The sequence below is a fragment of the Terrapene carolina genome, unplaced genomic scaffold, assembly GCF_002925995.2.
Source record: "Terrapene carolina triunguis isolate 2854851 unplaced genomic scaffold, T_m_triunguis-2.0 Scaffold97, whole genome shotgun sequence".
NCBI classification, from domain to species: Eukaryota; Metazoa; Chordata; order Testudines; family Emydidae; genus Terrapene; species Terrapene triunguis.
This window is the reverse complement of record NW_020664448.1, coordinates 4,334,300-4,353,760: the sequence shown is the minus strand read 5'-3', so window position 1 is coordinate 4,353,760 and position 19,461 is coordinate 4,334,300. Positions and strand designations below refer to the sequence as shown.

General features: G+C 47.1%; 1 protein-coding gene across 1 annotated transcript in view; it reads right to left on the bottom strand.

Annotated features, from left to right (window-relative positions):
* MYO7A (myosin VIIA) overlaps positions 1–19,461 on the bottom strand; it is a 92,267-nt gene that overhangs the window by 3,230 nt on the left and 69,576 nt on the right. The window contains exons 26-39 of the mRNA XM_026651583.1: positions 18,891–19,018; positions 16,475–16,601; positions 12,964–13,083; positions 11,911–12,084; positions 9,774–10,001; positions 7,424–7,594; positions 6,246–6,363; positions 5,776–5,902; positions 4,957–5,126; positions 4,201–4,391; positions 3,450–3,574; positions 2,581–2,738; positions 954–1,107; positions 23–178 (exon numbers count right to left, since the gene is read on the bottom strand). Of these exons, the coding sequence (XP_026507368.1) occupies positions 23–178; positions 954–1,107; positions 2,581–2,738; positions 3,450–3,574; positions 4,201–4,391; positions 4,957–5,126; positions 5,776–5,902; positions 6,246–6,363; positions 7,424–7,594; positions 9,774–10,001; positions 11,911–12,084; positions 12,964–13,083; positions 16,475–16,601; positions 18,891–19,018 (2,147 nt within the window). The remainder of the gene's footprint in view (positions 1–22; positions 179–953; positions 1,108–2,580; positions 2,739–3,449; positions 3,575–4,200; positions 4,392–4,956; positions 5,127–5,775; positions 5,903–6,245; positions 6,364–7,423; positions 7,595–9,773; positions 10,002–11,910; positions 12,085–12,963; positions 13,084–16,474; positions 16,602–18,890; positions 19,019–19,461) is intronic.

Below are 19,461 nucleotides of genomic sequence, written 5' to 3'. Positions count from 1 at the left end.
CTACCAGAATCTGGTACCATACCTCAGAGCTTTCTGTAGTCTCTGTATGCAGTCTGTGGCTAGGGGGTGATGCTTCCGGGACTGGAGAAACCTCTGGACATGGGGCAGGAGAACATTGCTGGGAGGGAAAAGGCCTGTGCACAACCAAAGCAGCTCCCAACCCTTCTCTTCGCTGTACCTTAAAGAAACAGATACACAACAGGAAAATCAAACTCCCCGAAGGAACACTATCTACCAGAAAGGTCTGGGTCTCAGTTGACACTGCTCTGGCAGTGTAGAGAGGCATGAAAGTGGCCAGCAATGGAATTTACCCCACTTCCATCCCCGTTCAACACTGCCAGAGTCAGGTAAGGGACTTGAGCATAGATGGGAATTTGGGTCTGAAAGCTTCTTATCTCAAGCCTTGTAGCACGGACACTAATGTTAGTAATGGGGTTACATATACATCAGAGGGCAGGGATTGTAGAGAGAAGATTCACCAGCACCGCACAACTGTAGAGAATGGACCTTGGAATTGCCGTGGAGGAAGAAGCCACCAGATCAGGACCTGGGCTGGATGTCTGGGGAGAGGAAAAGGGAGGCGTCAAAGATGACACCAGAGTATAGGCCTGAGTGACCGGAAGGATGGTGGTAGGGTCAGTAGCAACAGAGAATAGGTGGAAATGTAGAGCCTGTTAGATTTAAACTGATGGCAAGACATCTGCCCTGGAGGCGATGTCATAGAGCCAGAGGGAAATGCAGAAGCAGAGGGACAGACACAAGTCCAGAGTGGACAGACAGATTGGAGTCATCAGCACAGAGACGGTAGATAAAGTGATGATAAAAGTCTTTAAAGAGGACAGAGAGAACGGAAGACTTCTGGGCCTACCCATTCTGCAGAACCCCCCCAGTCAGTCCTGCCTTACCCGACACAGATAGTTACAGCGGGGTACACGGGGAAGAATGACTCTTACTTAATGTGGTTGTCAGTGAGCTGCTTGAGGATCTGACCGTAGATTTCATCTTTCAACGGTTCAGCTTTCAAGGCACCTTCAAATATTTGGTCTGTTAGCTCGTTGACTGAGCGGGTTCTTTTGGATGGATAGTCACCCATGTACTTCAGCACAGGTGCAAGGCAGCGGTCAAGGATACACTAACAAGGAGGCTTAGGGAATGGCTTCTGATAACGACCCAATTAAAGCGTTGCTGTGCATCACACCAGAGGTGGCCGCATTTTGGTGGTAGGTGTATAGTTAATCTTCAGATGTGCTTTGGGATCCTTCTGGATGGCACCCATAATCATAGCACCTTATGTGTCATCTTGCTTTCTTAGGCTGGAGAGACTTGGCTGGGGGGACACGTAGGCCCAGAAGGAGTGCGACCCTTTCTTCGGACTGTGTAAGTGCCATGGAATTATTATGATTAATGGCCAGATTTTCAGCTGGTGCATGCTGGCAGAGCTCTGTGGAAGTCAATGGAGCTACACACAATTACCCCAGTTAAGGGGTCTGGCCCATCCTGCTAGTTCTATTGTAATTATTATTATTTAGTGCAGCGTGTTTGAAATGAATTTTTTGAATTTGATTTTGGTTGGGGGAAAAAACAGGAAAAAATTTACAAAGCGTCATCGAAAATTTCCCCCCCATTTTTGACCAAATTTTCCATGTATTATTATTAAGGAATGGCTCACACTGCAGTGTTAGGATCTGAGCTTTATCTACCATGTAATGCTTGAGTCCAAGTTTGGTGCCGCCAGCTTATAAAGATGCAGGTCATCTGCATAATCTGGATATGCGTTTTGAGCGGCCCTCAGGGGTCAGGGATGTTTGGGTCCAGGAGTTGGTTCAGGCCCATCTCTAATCATTAGCACTTGTACCGAGTCCCATGGTTAAGGCTCAGATTTAGTCAGGGATATTTTTAGTAAAAATCACGGACAGGTCACAGGCAATGTCTGTGATTTTTACTAAAAATATCCCTGACAAAATGGGGAGGGAGGAGGGTCCAGCACCCACTACTGCTGGGGCTTTGGGGTCCCCTCGCCCCCCCGCAGCGGCTGGGAGCTCTGGGGTCCCCTCACTGCCCGCCGTAGCTGAGCAGCTGCAAGGTGGGGGGTCACCTCGCTGCCCACTGTGGGTGGGCAGCTGCGAGGAGCCCTGCCGCCAGCAGCAAATGGGAGCTCCAGGGTCCCTCTGCCGCCCTCGGCAGCTGGGAGCGCCGGGGGACTGCCACCACCTGCAGGGGCTGGGAGCGCCGGGGGACCGCCACCACCCGCAGGGGCTGGGAGCTCCGGGGGACCCCAGCTGCCCAGAGGCTAGGAGTTGCTGGGGGGCCCGACGGTAGCAGTGACTCAGAGCTGCGAGGCTGACGGCTGACAGTTCCAGCCCCGGGGCAGAAAATGTCATGGAGGTCTCTGGAAGTCACGGATTCCCTGACCTCCGTGACATAATCGTAGCCTTATTCATGGTGCATGACCTAACGCCCACTGAAGTCAATGTTAATCTTTCCACTGATTTCAATGGGCCTCTATGTGACTCCTTGGGCCGGGCCTCTATGTCAGTTTGATCTATTGTGGGCAACCTTTCCACAGCGCTGGAAGGATATCAATGAATGCCATGCAGGCTTCCTGGGACAGCTCTTCACTGCCCAGGATCTTCTTCAGCAAGGGCTGCTTGATGGGCTCTCGGGTGTAGCACCACAGTTTGTCTTTCCCTCGATTTTTGGTGATCATGACCCGGCTCAGAGTGTGCTTCGGAGGCGGCCTGGCAGCAAACACAAAGCAATGAGGAATCATGGAGAGATTACGAGAGATGAGACGGCTCTATGGAGCCCAGCTTCTGAACTTGGGTGCCAAATGTAAGGCCCCCAGTTCTGCGTTAGGGTGCTCTTGTAGGGTCCAATCCAATGCCCACTGAGGTCAATAGGAGTCTCCCTGTTGACTTCAGTGATCACTGGATCAGCCCACTAGATGCCTAGAACAGGTGACAGGCTCTAGTTTATTTGGAGCTAACACACAGGACTTGCTATACCAGAAGAGACTAATGTTTTTTAAAGAACAGGTTGGACAAACACCTGTCAGGGATAGTCTAAGGTTTAGTTGGTCCTGCCTCAGTGCAGGGGAGTGGACCTGATGACTTCTCAAGGTCCTTTCCAGCCCTACATTTCCATGATCCTGTGTAATGTTCTACATATGATTCAGAGGCTTCAAGGCCAGAAGGGACCATAAGTTAGTTGGACCTTGTGAATAACACTGGCCGTAAAATTTCATGTAACAATCGGACTTCTGATGTTCTGCCAGTTTATACACAGAACGCAACATCCTAAATCACAGCTGTAGTCATATCAGGCCAGACAAGCTGAAATCTAAAGCTTTCTTACAGTAATCCTGAAATGCAGTCAACGACTCGGCTCTGCCTTAGGAATGAACTCAAGTCCTTTATGCATGCTGAAGAGATTTTTTTTTAAAGTTTCACCTAAAATAATCATAGGAGAACTCTTCCAAGGTGTACGGCTTCACTCTTTCTTCACTGTCCGAAATCGCCAGCTGGGATGTTCTAATAACATCTTGCCTCTGGTCAGGGGTCATTGTGACTAACGCCTAGAGAATAAAGGAGTCATGGTTAGTCAATGTATTTTAGATGAAAGAATTTTGATGTGTCCAGAAAGGGAAAGCAGATGAAAAATGAAAAGACTGAAGATGAAAGAAAATCATGCTGTAATGAAAAAACAACAAAATATTAACTTCAAACTAATAAACAGCAACAACACTCAATCTTAGTGGAACTACGCAGTTTCATGCATTTCTTAGTAGTTAACACAGGGGGATCTCAAAACAGTGTGGACCACATCCTAAGAGAGAAAGTACCTTATGGACCCACTTCCCCTCTCATTCATAGCTGCATAGACACATCTCCCCTGCCCAAATATCACCTTCAAAATTCAAGCCGCAGTGACATCCAAGAAGATACAGCCATATTCTAGGTCCAAAGTGGGTGGTTTTCAAACTAACAAGCCCAATGGAAAAGCTAATAGGTTGTCCAGACAAATGAAATCTGGTTCCCCTCTGCCCCAATGACCTGTTAACCCTCTTAGTCATTCTTGCTTCCACTGCATCATCATCAGGGCCTGATCTAACCTTTGAATACAATGGAACAACTCCCTTTGACTTCAATGGCTTTTGTATCAGTCACCTGCCAAGATGCACCATCCCTTAGGGTAGCTTACCACAATCTCCAGAGGCGGCATGGTGACAGTCGGCAAAACATAAACACAGTCCGTTGGGAAATCTCCTCTCTGTTTGGTCCTCTCATTGACCCCATTGGCCCAGCCCGAGTTCATGACATGCTCTCCAGTGTCCTGGTCCATAACAATCAGGTCTCCTTTATGGAAGCTGAGGAATCCAGATTCTTCTCCCACTGCAGTGGAAGCGGCCGCTGTTATTTCCAAACATCCTTTGGAGTAATTACCTTGTCTACATGCCTGCCTAACACACCTATCCCTGGGAAATCGGATCCTATAAAACAGGCAATTGCTAAATGTGTACAGTGAATAAGTACCACTTACAGAAGTGCTTGGGCTGGCATTTTCAAAGGGAACGAGGAGGCTCCCAAATCCCACTGGTTTTCAATAGAAATTGGATGTTCAACTCCCTCAGGCACTTTTGAAAATCCCATCTTAACCAAAGGTCTTACACACTGATTTCCAGGTCACAAGAGACCACTGTGCTCATCTAATCTCACTGCCTGCAGAACACCGACCAGAGAATTTCACCCAGAAATCCCTGCAGCAAGCCCATATCTTCTGGTTGGGCTAGAGGATATCTTTTCGAAAGAGACATCCAATCCTGATTCACCAAAACCTTTTATACATGAGTGCTGCTCTTGCAGGAGAAGCAGACAGCTTTCCCAGTGCGACATACGAAAGACTGCCTGCCCTAAAGCCAGAGGATTTCTTTGCCTTTGGGTTGGTCCGTTTACTCACCGGGGTTTGGGTTGTCTTGGAGAGTGACAACATACTTTGATCTTTTCCTTAGTCCTTCTAGGAAGGTGACAACAAGGTCCCGGATGTCCTCTGCATTGTTGGAGGTGAAGGTGTACTCGTCCCCTTTAATGGTGGCCAAGGTGAAACTCTGCCCTTGGAGCTTTCCCCCTCTAGAACAGGGATCATAGAAAACACATGCCTAAATTTAGACATCTAATTTTAACCCACATAGGTCAGTTTTGGCAGAGTGCATGGGACGTGAGAGATGTAGCTGCAGGACTCCAACTGGAATGAACGCTCCTGAACATTTCAGGGATGGGCAAGTAAGCAGAAATCATGCTGTGTGGCAGAATCTACCAAATAGCACCCTGTTGCTTTCAGCAGAGGAGACAGTAGCTAAATCACCAGATGCTGCTTTGATGCACCCCTGACCTGGCCTAAGTTTCCTACAGTGCACATCTGCTCTAAGGCTATGCACTACACCTTATGTCGGTATAAGTGATGTCACTCAGGGGTGTGAATAAGCCACCCCCCGAGTGACATAAGTTACACCGACCTCAGCACCAGTGTGGACGGCGCGGTCAGTGGGAGAAACTCTCCTGCTGACCTAGCTATTGCCGCCTGTGGGGGCTGGAGGAATTAAGTCAATGGGAGAGAGAGCTCTTTCCCACCGGCTTAGAGCCTCTGCACTAGCAGCTTTATCAGCTCCGTAGTGTAGCCATAGCCTAAATCCTTTAAAGCCAAGGAATTCAAGCCACCTGTTTTAACACACCATTACCTCAACACAGGGACAAACTGACTCATTCTGCTCCTCCTTACCTACTGCTTGAGACAGCCGTGATCTCTGGGAAGGAGAGTTCTAAGAGGACTTGTTCCTGTTCATCCACAAAGTACACTCCGGTCCAATTCACAGCTACAATCACATCGTTCTTGGGCAGGCTGGGTCCTGGGTTGAAGATAATATGCACAATAGATAAATGTGCAGGCAACTATCAGACTGTAAAGTTAAAACGCTGGTGAAAAATGGTTTACAAATTGGACAGGCTTTTAGCTCTCAAATCAAGTCGTAAAGGCTAGAAAGTCCCAGTCTTGTTCATTGGGGACGTGGTAAAAGCATCAGAGCTTGAGACATTTATAGCCAGGCTGCACTGAGTGCTGTACAAGGCAATTCTGTGCCTTCAGGAGGATGGACCAGATCACCCAATAGGTCTTGTTCATCTCTAGAGTCTATGATTCTCTTTTATTTCATGGATGCTCATCCTATGGCAACACATTCTCTGTTGGGTTACCTGAGAATTTGAAGGCTTCATAGAATCTAGAAAACAGCAAAGGCCACTTGAAACGTGCAAAATCCACCACTTCTTCCTTGACTTTTTTGGGGTCTGCTCTCTTCTGGGTATAAATTCCCTACAGGGAAACCAAACCAAAACCAGCATGAAAAAACAAACCAACAATACGCCAGTTAAAGCCATGAAATGGTCCAATTAAAAACAAATCAACGGGGCTACATCAGTTTACACCAGCTGAAGATCTTGAAGTCACGAGACCTCCGACAGTATCAGGATAAGCCAATGGCTTAAAAAACTCGCAGGGAAAGTAGTGGAAACCCCAGTACTTGAGTTATTAAAGGACTGGACAGGACAAAGGTATGGAGAATACACTGTAGGGAATGATCCTGCACTGGAAGGGACAGGGGGAGGTCTAGATGATCCAATAGGACCTTTCAGCCCTTGTGCTTAGATGGACAATACCCAATGGTGGAGACAAAGCCATGGGAGTCATGGTGCCTGATTCTCCAGGAGTATAAATCAGGAGCAGTTCTACTGAAGTCCAGGAAGTTTCATGAGGCTCACACTGGTGTAAGAAGTGAGAGGAGAATCAGGCCCAAGGTGTTTTATCTCAAAACCTGTTGTCATGAATGGAGTCTCTGCTCTGCCCTCCTCCACAGCTAGAAATCCAGCAGGAATGGATCTCTGAGGAAACACCTGGCTGGGCTGTGTAGAGGAGACTTGCTCCTCACCCTTGGACCAGGCTCCATTCAGGACGTCATTGGGTGTTAAGGGGGCCCCTGTGTTTGTACGTTGCCCTGAACATTGGGGCCTCTATCCTGACCGGTGCCTCTAGGCACAGCCATAACGCCACCATATAAGAGTCCCATGATTTAAGGGGAAATCCCCAGCGTTAGAGTCTTAGCCATTCAGTAACTGCTTCAAAACCCAGCGCTACCACTGACGTCTCTCTCCCCTTCATTTGTGACCCAACCGGCATCAAGAACGGCTACGCTGGTCTTTGCCCCTTGCTCTAAATTGATCTCTGGGGGAAACATCCGTTTCTGTCTCAGCCTCAGTCGGGGCTCAGACCGAACCCCCACAGGCTGACACAGCCAAAGCTGCTGGCTGTTTAACATGCACAGAGCCTTGCTGAAGCTCACCCCCGGGCCTCTTTCTGACCGAGAGCCAACACCGACCTTTTTATGTGCAGCTATAATGAACTGAGCCCATTTCTCCACCGTTTTCGAAGCAGTGATCTCTCTGTCAGGGATGTAGGAGGGGATTAAGTTCAGGAGTCGCTCCAGCACCATCGCCGCCCCATAGTCTACGTAGTACTGCTGGGAAGCCAGTTCTGCCAAGTCTTCTTCCTGTAGGAACCAACAACTAAAGAAACTGCAAGGAGGGAGTCACTTTAACCTCCCTTCTCCTTGAGCTCAATGAACCCTTTGCTGACACAGACTGATTGAATTTTAATGGGATTTCACAGGTGTCAATGGACTTTAGATCAGGCTCTAAACACTGGCACTTTAGAGCGCTGCAATTTTCTCACTCAGGGGTGTGAAAAAACACCCCCCTGAGCGCTGCAAGTTTCAGCTCTGTAAAGTGCCAGTGTAGACAGTACACCAGTGCTGGGAGCTACGCCCCTCGTGGAGGTGGGTTTTTTAGAGCGCTGGGAGAGCCAGTGAAGACGTGCCCTAAGTGACTAACTCCTAAAACATCACACAAATACTTCCTTAACTACCTCCCCTTTCTACGGACCCCACCTGCATTCAAGTGGGAGAAAGACTGGGTCTCATGTGCCTAGCAGTGATAGCTGCAACTGTTAAATGAATTGCAGATCAACGGATAATGGGAGAGCAGAGAAAATTCCCTTCTGAATTTTGCTTACCAAAGGCTCTAGTACTTTAGTTCACCTGATGGCATCATCTCTTTTTGATTAAGCAGGTTCAGCATCCATTGTTGAGCACTGAGATGCACGAAATTACCTCTCATACCAGAGGAGTCACCTGAATGCAGATAACATCTCATTGGATGCTATGGCCATGTTTGCTCCAGAGCCGTGTCTACACTGGCAAAGTGACCTGTTGCTGGCAACTGGTGTCAGCAAGGTTTACAACTGAACCAATACTGAACATTGTATAGGTCCAAGTCTAGCTGAGGGCAAACTGTGTTCAGCATAGTGCCAGGAAGGAACTATGGTAAAAACCTGAGCAGGTTTGAGCACCATGAACAACTCTGTCCTTGTCTACACTTGCAGCTCAGTCCTGTTCAGCACTGGTTCAATGGCACCCTTTTCTGATACCTGTAGTCAGCAATGGGTAATTCTATTAGTGTAGACAAGGCTTAGTGAGTATAAATCAATTGTGTCTCAGCACATCTCTTGCACTTAAGGAGCAAACCCACCTCTCTCTTCATAAATCGGGCAAATTGCTGAAGAACAGATACCTGAATGCAATACACCTTTATTTTGTACTGTGTCTTTCATACCAACTGTGTCCCAAAGTATTTTACAGAGACATGACATAGCTACAGAAGTGGAGACTGGGAGAAAGAGATATAGGCAAAGGATAGGACTACAGATAAGATTTGAGATGGAGAGTCAATGAGGCAGAGATACAAGAAGATAAACTAGATACCATGATGACTGGGCACTTTATAGAAACACAGTAGACATCTCATGTGGAGGTCAGGAGAAGAAGGGGTAGAAGCAGACAGAACAGAAGATAGATATGTTGGATGAAGTCCATGGATACTTTAAAAACAAGGAAGACAAAATACCCAGGCCCAGATCCTTCCCAGATTCTCAGTGGTATTTAGGTCCCTAACTCCGTTTGAGGATTAGGGCCTACATTTTCAAAGTAACAAGTACTTGGGGGTTCCAAAATTTTTGGGCGCCTAATTAGGCATACCTCAAAGGGGCTTGATTTTCAGAAGTGCTAAGCACCCAGGGCCGGCGCAACCCATTAGGCGACCTAGGTGGTCGCCTAGGGTGCTACAATTTGGGGGGCGGCGACCGCGGTGGTATTTCGGCGGCAGGACCTTCCGCCGCCTCTGTGGGGGGCAGCATTTTGGGGCGGGACCTTCCACCGCCTAGGGCGGCAGAAAAGCTGGCAGTGCACCTGTAAGCACCTGGTTCTCTGCAAATCAGTCCTCTTTAAGGTCTCTCAGGTTGGGAACCCAAACATGGAGGTAGTCAGAATCACTAGTCACTTAAGCCAAGGGGCCAAACTTTGCCTTGGGATGCTCATGTGCAGCTCCCACTGATTTCAGATACTCAGGGGCAGTTCCCATTGATTTCCTCTGTTTGTAAGTTGGCTCCTTTGACTTCGATGAGAGTTGTCTGTGAGTTTCTCCGGGGGTGAAATTTGGCTCTTAATGTATGGAGTTCATGGTGCTGGGTCCCTTATTAGTAGACAGACAGACAGACAGCAGGAACAGCATTCATTTTAAGGATTCTGGATCCCACCTACCTAAATGAGAAGAGAATATTCACGTGCCCAATTTCCCAAGCCAGGGGGCCAAGGTCTGCCATTGCTGAGGACTCACCTTGTCACATCGGTACTCCCCAAACTTCACCCCCCGGACTATCTGCTGGTAAATGAGGTTTGTTGCCACGTTGTCTTCGCTCGGATTGTGCCACGGGGTGAAGATCTCCTTCCTGAAGAAGAGCCGCCACGGTGCGTTGCGCTCCTGGGCTCCCTGCTCTTTGGCGTACTGTTCGCACTGAGACACAGCGTCCATCACGTGGTCGTTGCCGCTTCCCAAGGATGAGACCTGGCCAGGGCAGGAGGGGAACAGGGAAGGTACATGCTGGTCACCATATTTTTAGCAGCAGTTTCCATGCCCCGTGTGAAAGGAGAGACCCATTGTGATTTAGTGGGATGAGATTATGCTCCACAAGGGGAGCAAAGAGCCTTTGTTATTATGCATTATTTGTATGACCATAGCACCTAAGAGCCCTAGTCATGGGCCAGGCCCCCACTGTGCGAGGTGCTGTACAAACACAGAGCAAAAAGATGCCCCCTTACCCTCCTACCATGCCCCTGTGCAGGGGCCAATCACAACTGCAAGAACTCCTCAGAGCGAGAGCCCACAACAGCACCAGCTTCTCCTAAAGGGACAAGGAGGGGTGTGTGTGTAACCCAGTCCCCTCTCTACCAGCCAGCAGAGATGGGCAGCCACGGAGTGGAGAACATGCTGCACCCTCCTATGGGATGACACAGACCCTCTGCTACCCAGGAGCTATGGGACTGATTCTGTCTCCCTGAGCACAATGCTTCTGGAAGCGCTCCCTAAGGCTAGGCAGCTCGCACTGCGCTGCCCATTGGACCTGTGTCTGAAAGGCCCAATCTAGCCCGTGGTTTGTGTGCATGATGCTATTATTGATTGTGCAGGTTCCATGCTTGTGCTCGGAACAGTCGATTGAAAGCCAGACTGAGTGCAATCAATCAGAATCAGCAGGAATGGAGGGCTACGTCTCTCCCCAGACATTACACAGGTACACGCATCTGCCGCAGGCCTTCGAAACAGACCAGAGGATTTTCAAGGATGACACAGCTCTCTCCAGGCTTCAAGGTTTATGTAATGCAGTGGTTTTCAAACTTTTATTCTGGCAACCCAGTTGAAGAAAATTGTTGATGCCCGTGACCCAACGGAGCTGGGGATGAGGGATTTGGGGTGCAGGAAGGGGCTCTGGGTTTGACGGGGAGGCTCAGAGCTGGGGCAGGGGATTGGGGCACGGGGTTGGGGCGCAGGCTTACTTCCGGTGGCTCCCGGTCAGTGGTGCAGCGGGGGTGCTAAGGCAGGTTTCCTGCCTGTCCTGACACTGTGGATCGCGCTGCGCCCCGGAAGCGGCCAGCAGCAGGTCCAGCTCCTAGGTAGAAACGCGCAAGCGGCTCCGTGCAACTCTCGCCTGCAGGCACTGCCCCCCCCCCCATATCCCATTGGCTGGGAACCGACCAATGGGAGTGTTGAGCCGGTGGCAGTGTGCTGAGCCCTGTTCCTCACCCCCACCCCGCCTAGGAGCTGGACTTTCTGCTGGCCGCTTCCAGGGCGCAGCACGGTGTTGGAACAGATAGGAACTAGCTGCCTTAGCCAGGCAGCACCGCCGAGAGGACTTTTAACGGCCCGGTGGGTGGCGCTGACCAGAGCCGCTGCGACCCAGTGCCTTACATTCCGCAACCCAGTACTGGGTCGCGACCCGCAGTTTGAAAACCACTGATGGATGGAATGCTAAACTGTATGATACTGTTCACCCACTAGGTGACGATGTATGTAAAATACCTTATTTAAGCTCACCTCAGCCACACCTGGGCAGCGCATTAATGATGAACACATCTGGTGTGTATCTTGCTCAGAAGCAAGCTCTGTAGCCAGTCCATATCTGGTACAGGGCCATGACAGTTTATTAGGAGTAGATGGAGTTACACAGGCAGGCTGTAGCTACTGACTGACTGGAAGAGATTTTACTCCCAGACTATTTTGCCTTCTCATTGACTCTGACCTTTATTCTTAGGGAGTCGTATCTACTGGTAGCCTCCAAAAGTTCATTACTGACACAATGGCTTAGTGTTCAATTCCCCGCTCTCATCACAAGACAGAACTGCCACCCTGAAGATACATATTTTCTATATCAGAAAAGGGCCACCTTCCCCTTCTCTGAGGCGTCTAGGTCGGCACGTACCTTGTCAAACAGTGCGATGTAAAGCGAAAACCCAAATCGGTCCTTCAGGCTGATCTTGCCAGCTAAGGAATTACAGAGCTCTTTAGCGGTCGTTGCAGAGTCAGTTAGCAGCGTCTTCGTTGTCCCATCCATAAACGTAACAGGCAGCATGATAGGTTTCTTGGACTTGGTCGCCTAGGCGATTAGGGTCAAACTTTTTAAAGGCATACGAACTTGAATTATTTGCCCATTTACAAGTTATCTCCCAACAATCATAGCGCCTCTTCTGGATGCTTTGCACTAGTACCTATGGCTACATCTGTAATACGGCTGCTATATACTTCTCCACTGCACGATGTAGGGTCACAACCTGAGTATTGGGGAAGAGCTGCAACTCCCGATTTTTTAAATTAATACAGTTAATTGTCAATGGTAATTTTTGATTCTCTTCAATGGACACTGGATTGAATCCCGGAGGCATGTGTAACATTTAAATCTGTGTAGAGACTTGGATAATACCCACTGCCTCAAACTACGTGGAACGCAGTTCTGTACCACCTTCAAAATACAGGAAGATGGAGAAGAGTGCAGGCAAGAGGAACAGTAACAAGTAGTTTGAAGATAATGTGACTCAGTCATACGTTCTCCACAAAGAAGAAATAGTTTCTGCTTCTGAACTGCTAATCCTCAAAATAAGAGAGACAACATCCTACTAAGGGACTGTGAGAAAATGTTTAAGCCTCTAAATGGAACGGCATTCACTATTAGAAAGAAACCGTGTTTCATCCCCCACAAAACACTGGGAAGAAAAACACTTCCACTGAATTTGTCAGGTTTTGGTTGAAAAAAATGAAAACCTGAAAACCAACCTTTTTGGTTTACGACAACTAAAAACTGAAAATTTTGTTTTCAAGGACAGAAGAAAATTTTCCTACAAAAATCTGAAAAATTCACACAGAAATGGACATTTTCTAAAGCAAATTTCTGTTCAGTCAAAAGTCACTTTCAACAACATTTCAACAAAATCTTTTTGAGACACGGTCTATTTGCTCTAGAGGGTTCGTCTGAACATACCTGTAATTCTAACCAGCTGGGTGGCTGGGTCCTAGTCCCATTTGCAAATGTCCTCCTCAATCTCTCTTCACAATAGGGAGCGTAACCAGGAGGACCTCCATTGATGAAGTTCCTTAAATACTGTTGGCAAGAGAGAATGTATCAGTTAGACGACTGACGGCTGCTGTTGGCTTGAACACAGGTCCATGGCTCCATTCTAAAGACTGTCCACCCAAAATGTTATTGCAGCATTGGCCAGAAGTGGGGATTAAATCAAATAGACCTGTAGGTAATGAGCAGTGGGGAGACAAACACAGAATTTAACCAAATGCGCACACCAAATCAACTCCCTGCCATTGCAGGGGCCGTGCACATTGGTGCACCTCGGTCCCACCTATTATCTGAATGCCGCACACAATAGTTTGTTCTCCTGAGGCCTCTATCACTTTAGTCTAATCCAGGTTAATGGGCTTGCTGCAGGGGTAACTGGGTGGAGTTTAGTGGCCTGTGACATGCAAGTCAGACTAGATGATCTGGTGTAATTTCCAGCTCAAGAAGACAAACCCGCACTAGCTCCGATTAAGCTAGCATGCTAAAAATAGAAGTATTGCTGCTGCATTGTGAGATAGCCACATGCCAGATCACGGCTGAGATGCTACGCATGAACATGGGCAGCTAGCCTGTCCCGCTGCTCACACTGTCAGGGCTACACTTCTGTTTTTAGCATGCTCGCTTGATCAGAACTAGCGTGGGTACGTCTCCTCGAGCTGGGAATTATACCTCCCACTCTAGTGTAGATGTACCCTATGACACACAGAGAATACTTAGATACCTTATTAATACATTAGATTGGTATTTATTTGCTTAGATTTTTAAAAATATACATTTTAAGGAGGTCCTATCTAGGACTCTATGTACTTGACCCATGTATTAAAAATGCAACCACATTACGGCAGAAAAAAATTAAACCTAGCAGCCTCCCCCAAATGACAGACAGAAAATATTCTATAAATAACTTAGACAGACAGACAGCTCTATAAATCATAACTGGGAGGCTCTATAAATCACTTTGCTAGATCTATAAATCATAACTTAGATGCTCTATAAATAACTTAGATAGACAGCTAGGCAGACAGATGGATAAGATGAATAGCAGCCACTCCATGGTTATAGTTGCAACAGAGTTTGCATTGTGAACCTGACTTCAGCATCACCTCTCAAATCCACACCCACAAAACTAACAGCTTTGGAATTGGTAGGTAAGGTCTGGGGCGGATGCAGAATTTTTCTACTAACTCTGAAATAAATCAGAGTAAGTGCTCCTGATTAATGTACCTTCAAACAGAAGTATTCACCAAAAAACTCTACAAATATTTTTGCCATCATATAGTACAAAAGGAGACAGAAGGAGAGAGAAAATATAGTTCATATCCCCTCCGATGAGTTCTGCCAGCAGTGCACAGGGCCGGCATTTAACAGCTATGATACTTTAAAAAAAAAAAGAGTTATTGACATTTTAAGCCCTGATTCTGTAATTGCATCTGTACAGGAGACCCCAGTGGTTTGCCTGCAGCTCCTTGCAGGATCGGGGCCTTTAACAGTAACCTCAGAGTGAGTCACCGAGAGTCCAGAATGCAACAGGTTTGACCAGTAGCCCAAGATTACAGAGAGTAAAATCCTGGCTCCCCTGGAGTCAATGGGAATTTGGCCGCTGGCTTCCGTGGGGCCAGGGTTCCAGCCAAAGGGTATATTTTGAAGACTATTAACAACTTGTTTCTAGAAGTGCTGCCCTCTCCCCAAATAAGCCCTCCTTTATCAAAGATTTAAACACAGACTGAAACGCTCCATGGGCCCTCTCTAGTGACACGCTTTACTGGGTCTCATTTCTAGGCATAATGGAATTTTCTGCTGTTTCACACGTGATTTATCTGCCTTATCCGCTTCCCTACAGGAAGGTCTTGTGGCGGACACCAAGAATTCTATTGATGAATTTGGCTTCTGGATTCAGCTCTAAGGACCAAGGGCCTGATCCAAACTACACTGAAGTCAGTGGAAATGCTCCAACTGAACTTCACTGGGTTTGGGATCAGGCTACAGGTTCTGAAGTTCTTCCTCGGGCAAAGCTCTCACAGTGGCAATAGGAGGCTTGCCCGAGCAAGGACTAAAGGCTTAGTCCTGCAACGTGCTGAGTACTCTGCCCAGCAAAGCCCTTAAGCCCATGCTTAAACGTAAGCCTGAATAGCCCCACTGAAGTCACTGTGAGTCTGGGTGCTTAGCGCCTTTCAAAGTCAGGCCACTTTTAGCTAGGGGCCTAAATATGGATTTAGGCCAAAATTGTTACAAAAAATGGGATCCAAAAAAGTGGCCTGATTTGCAAGAGTGACGAGCACTTAGCGGCTCCCAGTGACTTCGGTGGGAGCTGCTGGATGCCCAGTACTTTGGGAGATAAAGCTGCTCATCTAGAGGTCTTGGCTTCCATCTGGATACATGAGGAAGTAGGATACAGGGAGGTAGAGCAACCAAACAAAATACACTCATAGATTTGGGGTTAATTTAAAACCTTCCTAAATTAACACACACACACACACACACACGAAATTTTAACTGCTTGGCCTGAAATTTTCCATGCAGATTTTTTTTTTAATTTCAGCAAAATTGAGCTCACTTTGTAATACCACTGATAGACAAATGTACCAGCGCAGCAGATGCATCAACTGAGTGTGCAGAAACGCCATCTGCATATACAAACTAGCCTTTGTATATTCCTATGGGGTAACCGCCGGCATAAACATGCAGCCTGGATGTGCCAATCCCACTTGTGCAAGAATATGGATGTTTGGCCTCATGTAGGTGTTTGCATATTCTTTGCAGAAGCAACTCAGACACATGGTTTGAAAATTTGGCCCCAGAAGTCCCTGCTTTCTCACATACATACACCGCAGCTGCTTTCTCTGAGCCCTCTTCTGTGTTACCAGCCTTTCCGGATGGCAGCTTCCTATAGGACTGTTCACTATTCTTGGCTATTATATGTAGGACAAGAGAGAGGGCCAGGCTGCAAAGCTGGGATCTGAGCATCCCTAATTTTCAGGTGTGCTTGGATCAGCCTATTGTAGAAATACAGGTCAGCTGTGACGTGTCGCTGTAGATCTGGATTCAAATTTCTGCAAGGCCTTGAGATCTGAGATTTGGTTTCAATTAAAAACAATTTCCTAGTAATTTATTCTTCTTTATAATTAGATGACTTGGTTAGAAGAATAGCCTTTAGGGCTCCAATTCAGCAACCTATGTAAGCAGTTGCTAAACTTTAACTTCAATTTAACTTCAATGGGGCTGAAGCATGTGCTATGTTCTTAGCTGAACTGGGGCTTTTATTACAACAGAGCTTTTCTGTAAAATCAGACCCTGGGTGGAAAGGGAGTCACGACACAGTTAACAAGCAGAGAAACCAAAGAGAAGAGTTGGCTCCAGCATTGTGAAAGGAAATGTATAAATAGATACGCCAGGCAAATGATAAACAACATTCGCTCTTCACCTTCACAAACTTTTCGGAAGGAGCAAAGCATCCCACGCACAACGACATCAGGATCCAGCCTCTGGCGTGGCTGCTTTTGGAAGGGTTCTGGGTGAGCTGTTTGCAGATTTGACAATAGATTTCATCCCTGCAACAGAAGTCAGAGTTAGATCCCAGCCAATCATTCAAGATACCATTTCCCTCTCAGTGGAGCCCTGATCCACAGCCCACTGAAGTTAATGGGAGTCTTTCCAATAATTTCAGTGGGCTCTGGATCGGGCCCTTAATGAATAATTTGCTACTTTTTCTGGTGAAAGCTGCCTCTCAGGCTTGCAAACTGTTACTAGATGTTAAAGGGGCTGCTGTCTTTTAGATGGGATGTAAAACCAGACCCTGACTGCTTGATAATTAAAGGTCCCATGGCACTTTATGTCTGTCTAGGGGTATTAACCTTGTTGCCCTGGCCAATTCTAACTCTGATAATTACATCCCTCCTATAGACATCCCCCTTGCAATTTCGAATGGAACCGGCATTCCTCTACACTTTGGCTGAGATCTTCCAAAGTTGCCTAAAAGCAGCTCTGACACTGGGCATCCAGGCAGCTTTGAAAGTCTCAGCTTTCTCGTGCTGAGTTGCTATGCAGTGTTGCTGTGTCCATTTAAAGAAACAGCCGCCATGTTCCATCCTAGCAGCAGCCTTTTGTCAGTGGCGGGTAAAATGAGCCTTGTATGTTGTTTGTGTAAAGAGCTTTGTGAGCTTTTAGGATGAATGGCAAAATATACCAGAGGCGGTGCAGTTGAGGTGGCCCAACACGTTCCATTAGAAGACCCTGTTTTCCGTTCCTTATAACTTGGCCAAATTTTAGCTACTTCGGCTGAAATTTTCTATGCTGATTTTTAAAACAAATTTCAGCAAAAACAGTTTAGTTGTTTCTCAGAACGAGGTTTGGGAAAAAGACATGTTGGTCCATGTTAAGAGCTTCTTACATCTGTTTTGTTGAGAAGCTCTAGTGCTGCCACATTTTGGAACAGGGACTTACAATTTGGTGTGAGGATTGCCCTGGGGTCGGGGGGTGGGGGGGTATTTTTTGCCATCCCCTTGAAAATCCACCCATCTTTGGCCAAGTTCATGAGCCTTTGAAAACCTCTTAGTTTGCACATGCTCAGAGGAGTTTGCCAGCAGAATTCGCCACAGAGTCTACCTGCATACTCCATCCCCTCACAGCTACTATCTGCTACCAGGCACTCACAAAAGCAGCTGAGGTCCTTCTGCTCTGACTATATCAAGCACTATATAATGCTTTGAAAAATCAGGTCCTAAGCATTTCAAATTGGGCCCCCTAAATCAGTATACAATTTTAACCTTCATCTGCCTTTGTCACACAGTTCCCCATCTGTAAAATGGGAATAATACCACCCCCTCATCTCACAGGGTTGTCGTGAAGATACATTAATTGTGCATGAAGCAGGGTCAGAATAATCTGCAGAAATAAGGCCTAGCCACACACTGAACAGTGAAGTAGGACAAAATATTGAAAAGCTGTTCATTAAGGCCAGGTCTACACTACCGCGGTAGTTCGACGGCTGGCAATCGAACTTCCGGGTTCGATTTATCGCGCCTGGTCTGGACGCGATAAGTCGAACCAGGAAGTGCTCGCCGTCGACTGCGGTACTCCACCTCAGCGAGAGGAGTACCGCGGAGTCGATGGGGGAGCCTGCCTGCCGCGTGTGGACCGCGTCTGAACCGCGGTAAATTCGAACTAAAGTATGTCGACTTCAGCTACGTTATTCATGTAGCTGAAGTTGCGTACCTTAGATCGAATTGGGGTGTTAGTGTAGACCAGGCCTAAGTGAGCACTGTTCATTCTGTGCACTGAATGAGGCAGGGTCCGGTGGAAAAAACAGCATATGATCTTTTAATTAAACATAGTGTCTGACTGCATAGGCACAAAGGGGCTGAATTAAGGTTGCATGGGCAATCATAATTCTGGCTTTTCCTATCTTTTGAGTTTTGACTTTGCAACTGCAACAATGTTCATTTAACATCGTTTTTTGTATGCAATAAAATAAATCTATTCTTCTAACAAAAGAAGACCCAGCAACTTAGGATGTAATGGCTTGGATAAAAATAAGCAGTGAAAAGAAAAAAGGAATGCTAATAACTGGGGGCCTGATCCGAAATCCAAGGAAGTCTATGTCAGCCTTTCCACTGACCTCAATGGGCTTTGGATCAAGCCTGAAATGAACATCTAACAAACATGATGTGAGTCTAGCCCCAATCAGACAGAGGAGGAGAGCTTGAAGAACAGTGTAATACGTGTTTTATTCAATTGCACAGATTAGCAAAAATATATTTTTTTAATGAGAGCAGCTTAACTAATGGGGGGGGGGGGAAGGGACTGAGAATGATGGTTGACTCTTTGCACTGATTTCTAACCTTAATGCTGGTCTCAGGATGCCATTACCAATAATGAAATGCAGCTTTTCCAAGTTGGAGGTGGGTCGGTCTTCAAGCATGCTGTTGCCTTGGAGGGTGGACTCACCATCATGGAGTCTCTTTGTCACCTGTCAATCGAAGACATTATTCTCTTTCTGGTTAACTTGTTGCTATGGTTCTCCCCTCCTTCAACCCACACCTCTGTGAACGGCCCAGCCTCCCATCCCCACCCAGGTAGGACTTCCACAATTTTTCCACAACAGCCCCTGTAGGCCGCAACTCCGCGCCCCACCCTCAACCAGGATAACACTATTAGAAGGCAATGGAATTTCACCAGTCTATAACTGATGAGGATCTGGCTCTTCATTTCTTCTCTATTCAATCATCATTAAAAAACAGTAACACAATTAAAAGATGCTCCATCAGCCAAAAACACAACGCCATGGCTGTAAGCGTGTAACCACATGCATGGTTGTGATCGTTGTTTCTGGTTTCCTCCGTAAGCGCACATCATAGAATCATAGGACTGGATGGGACCTCGAGAGGTCATCTAGTCCAGTCCCCTGCACTC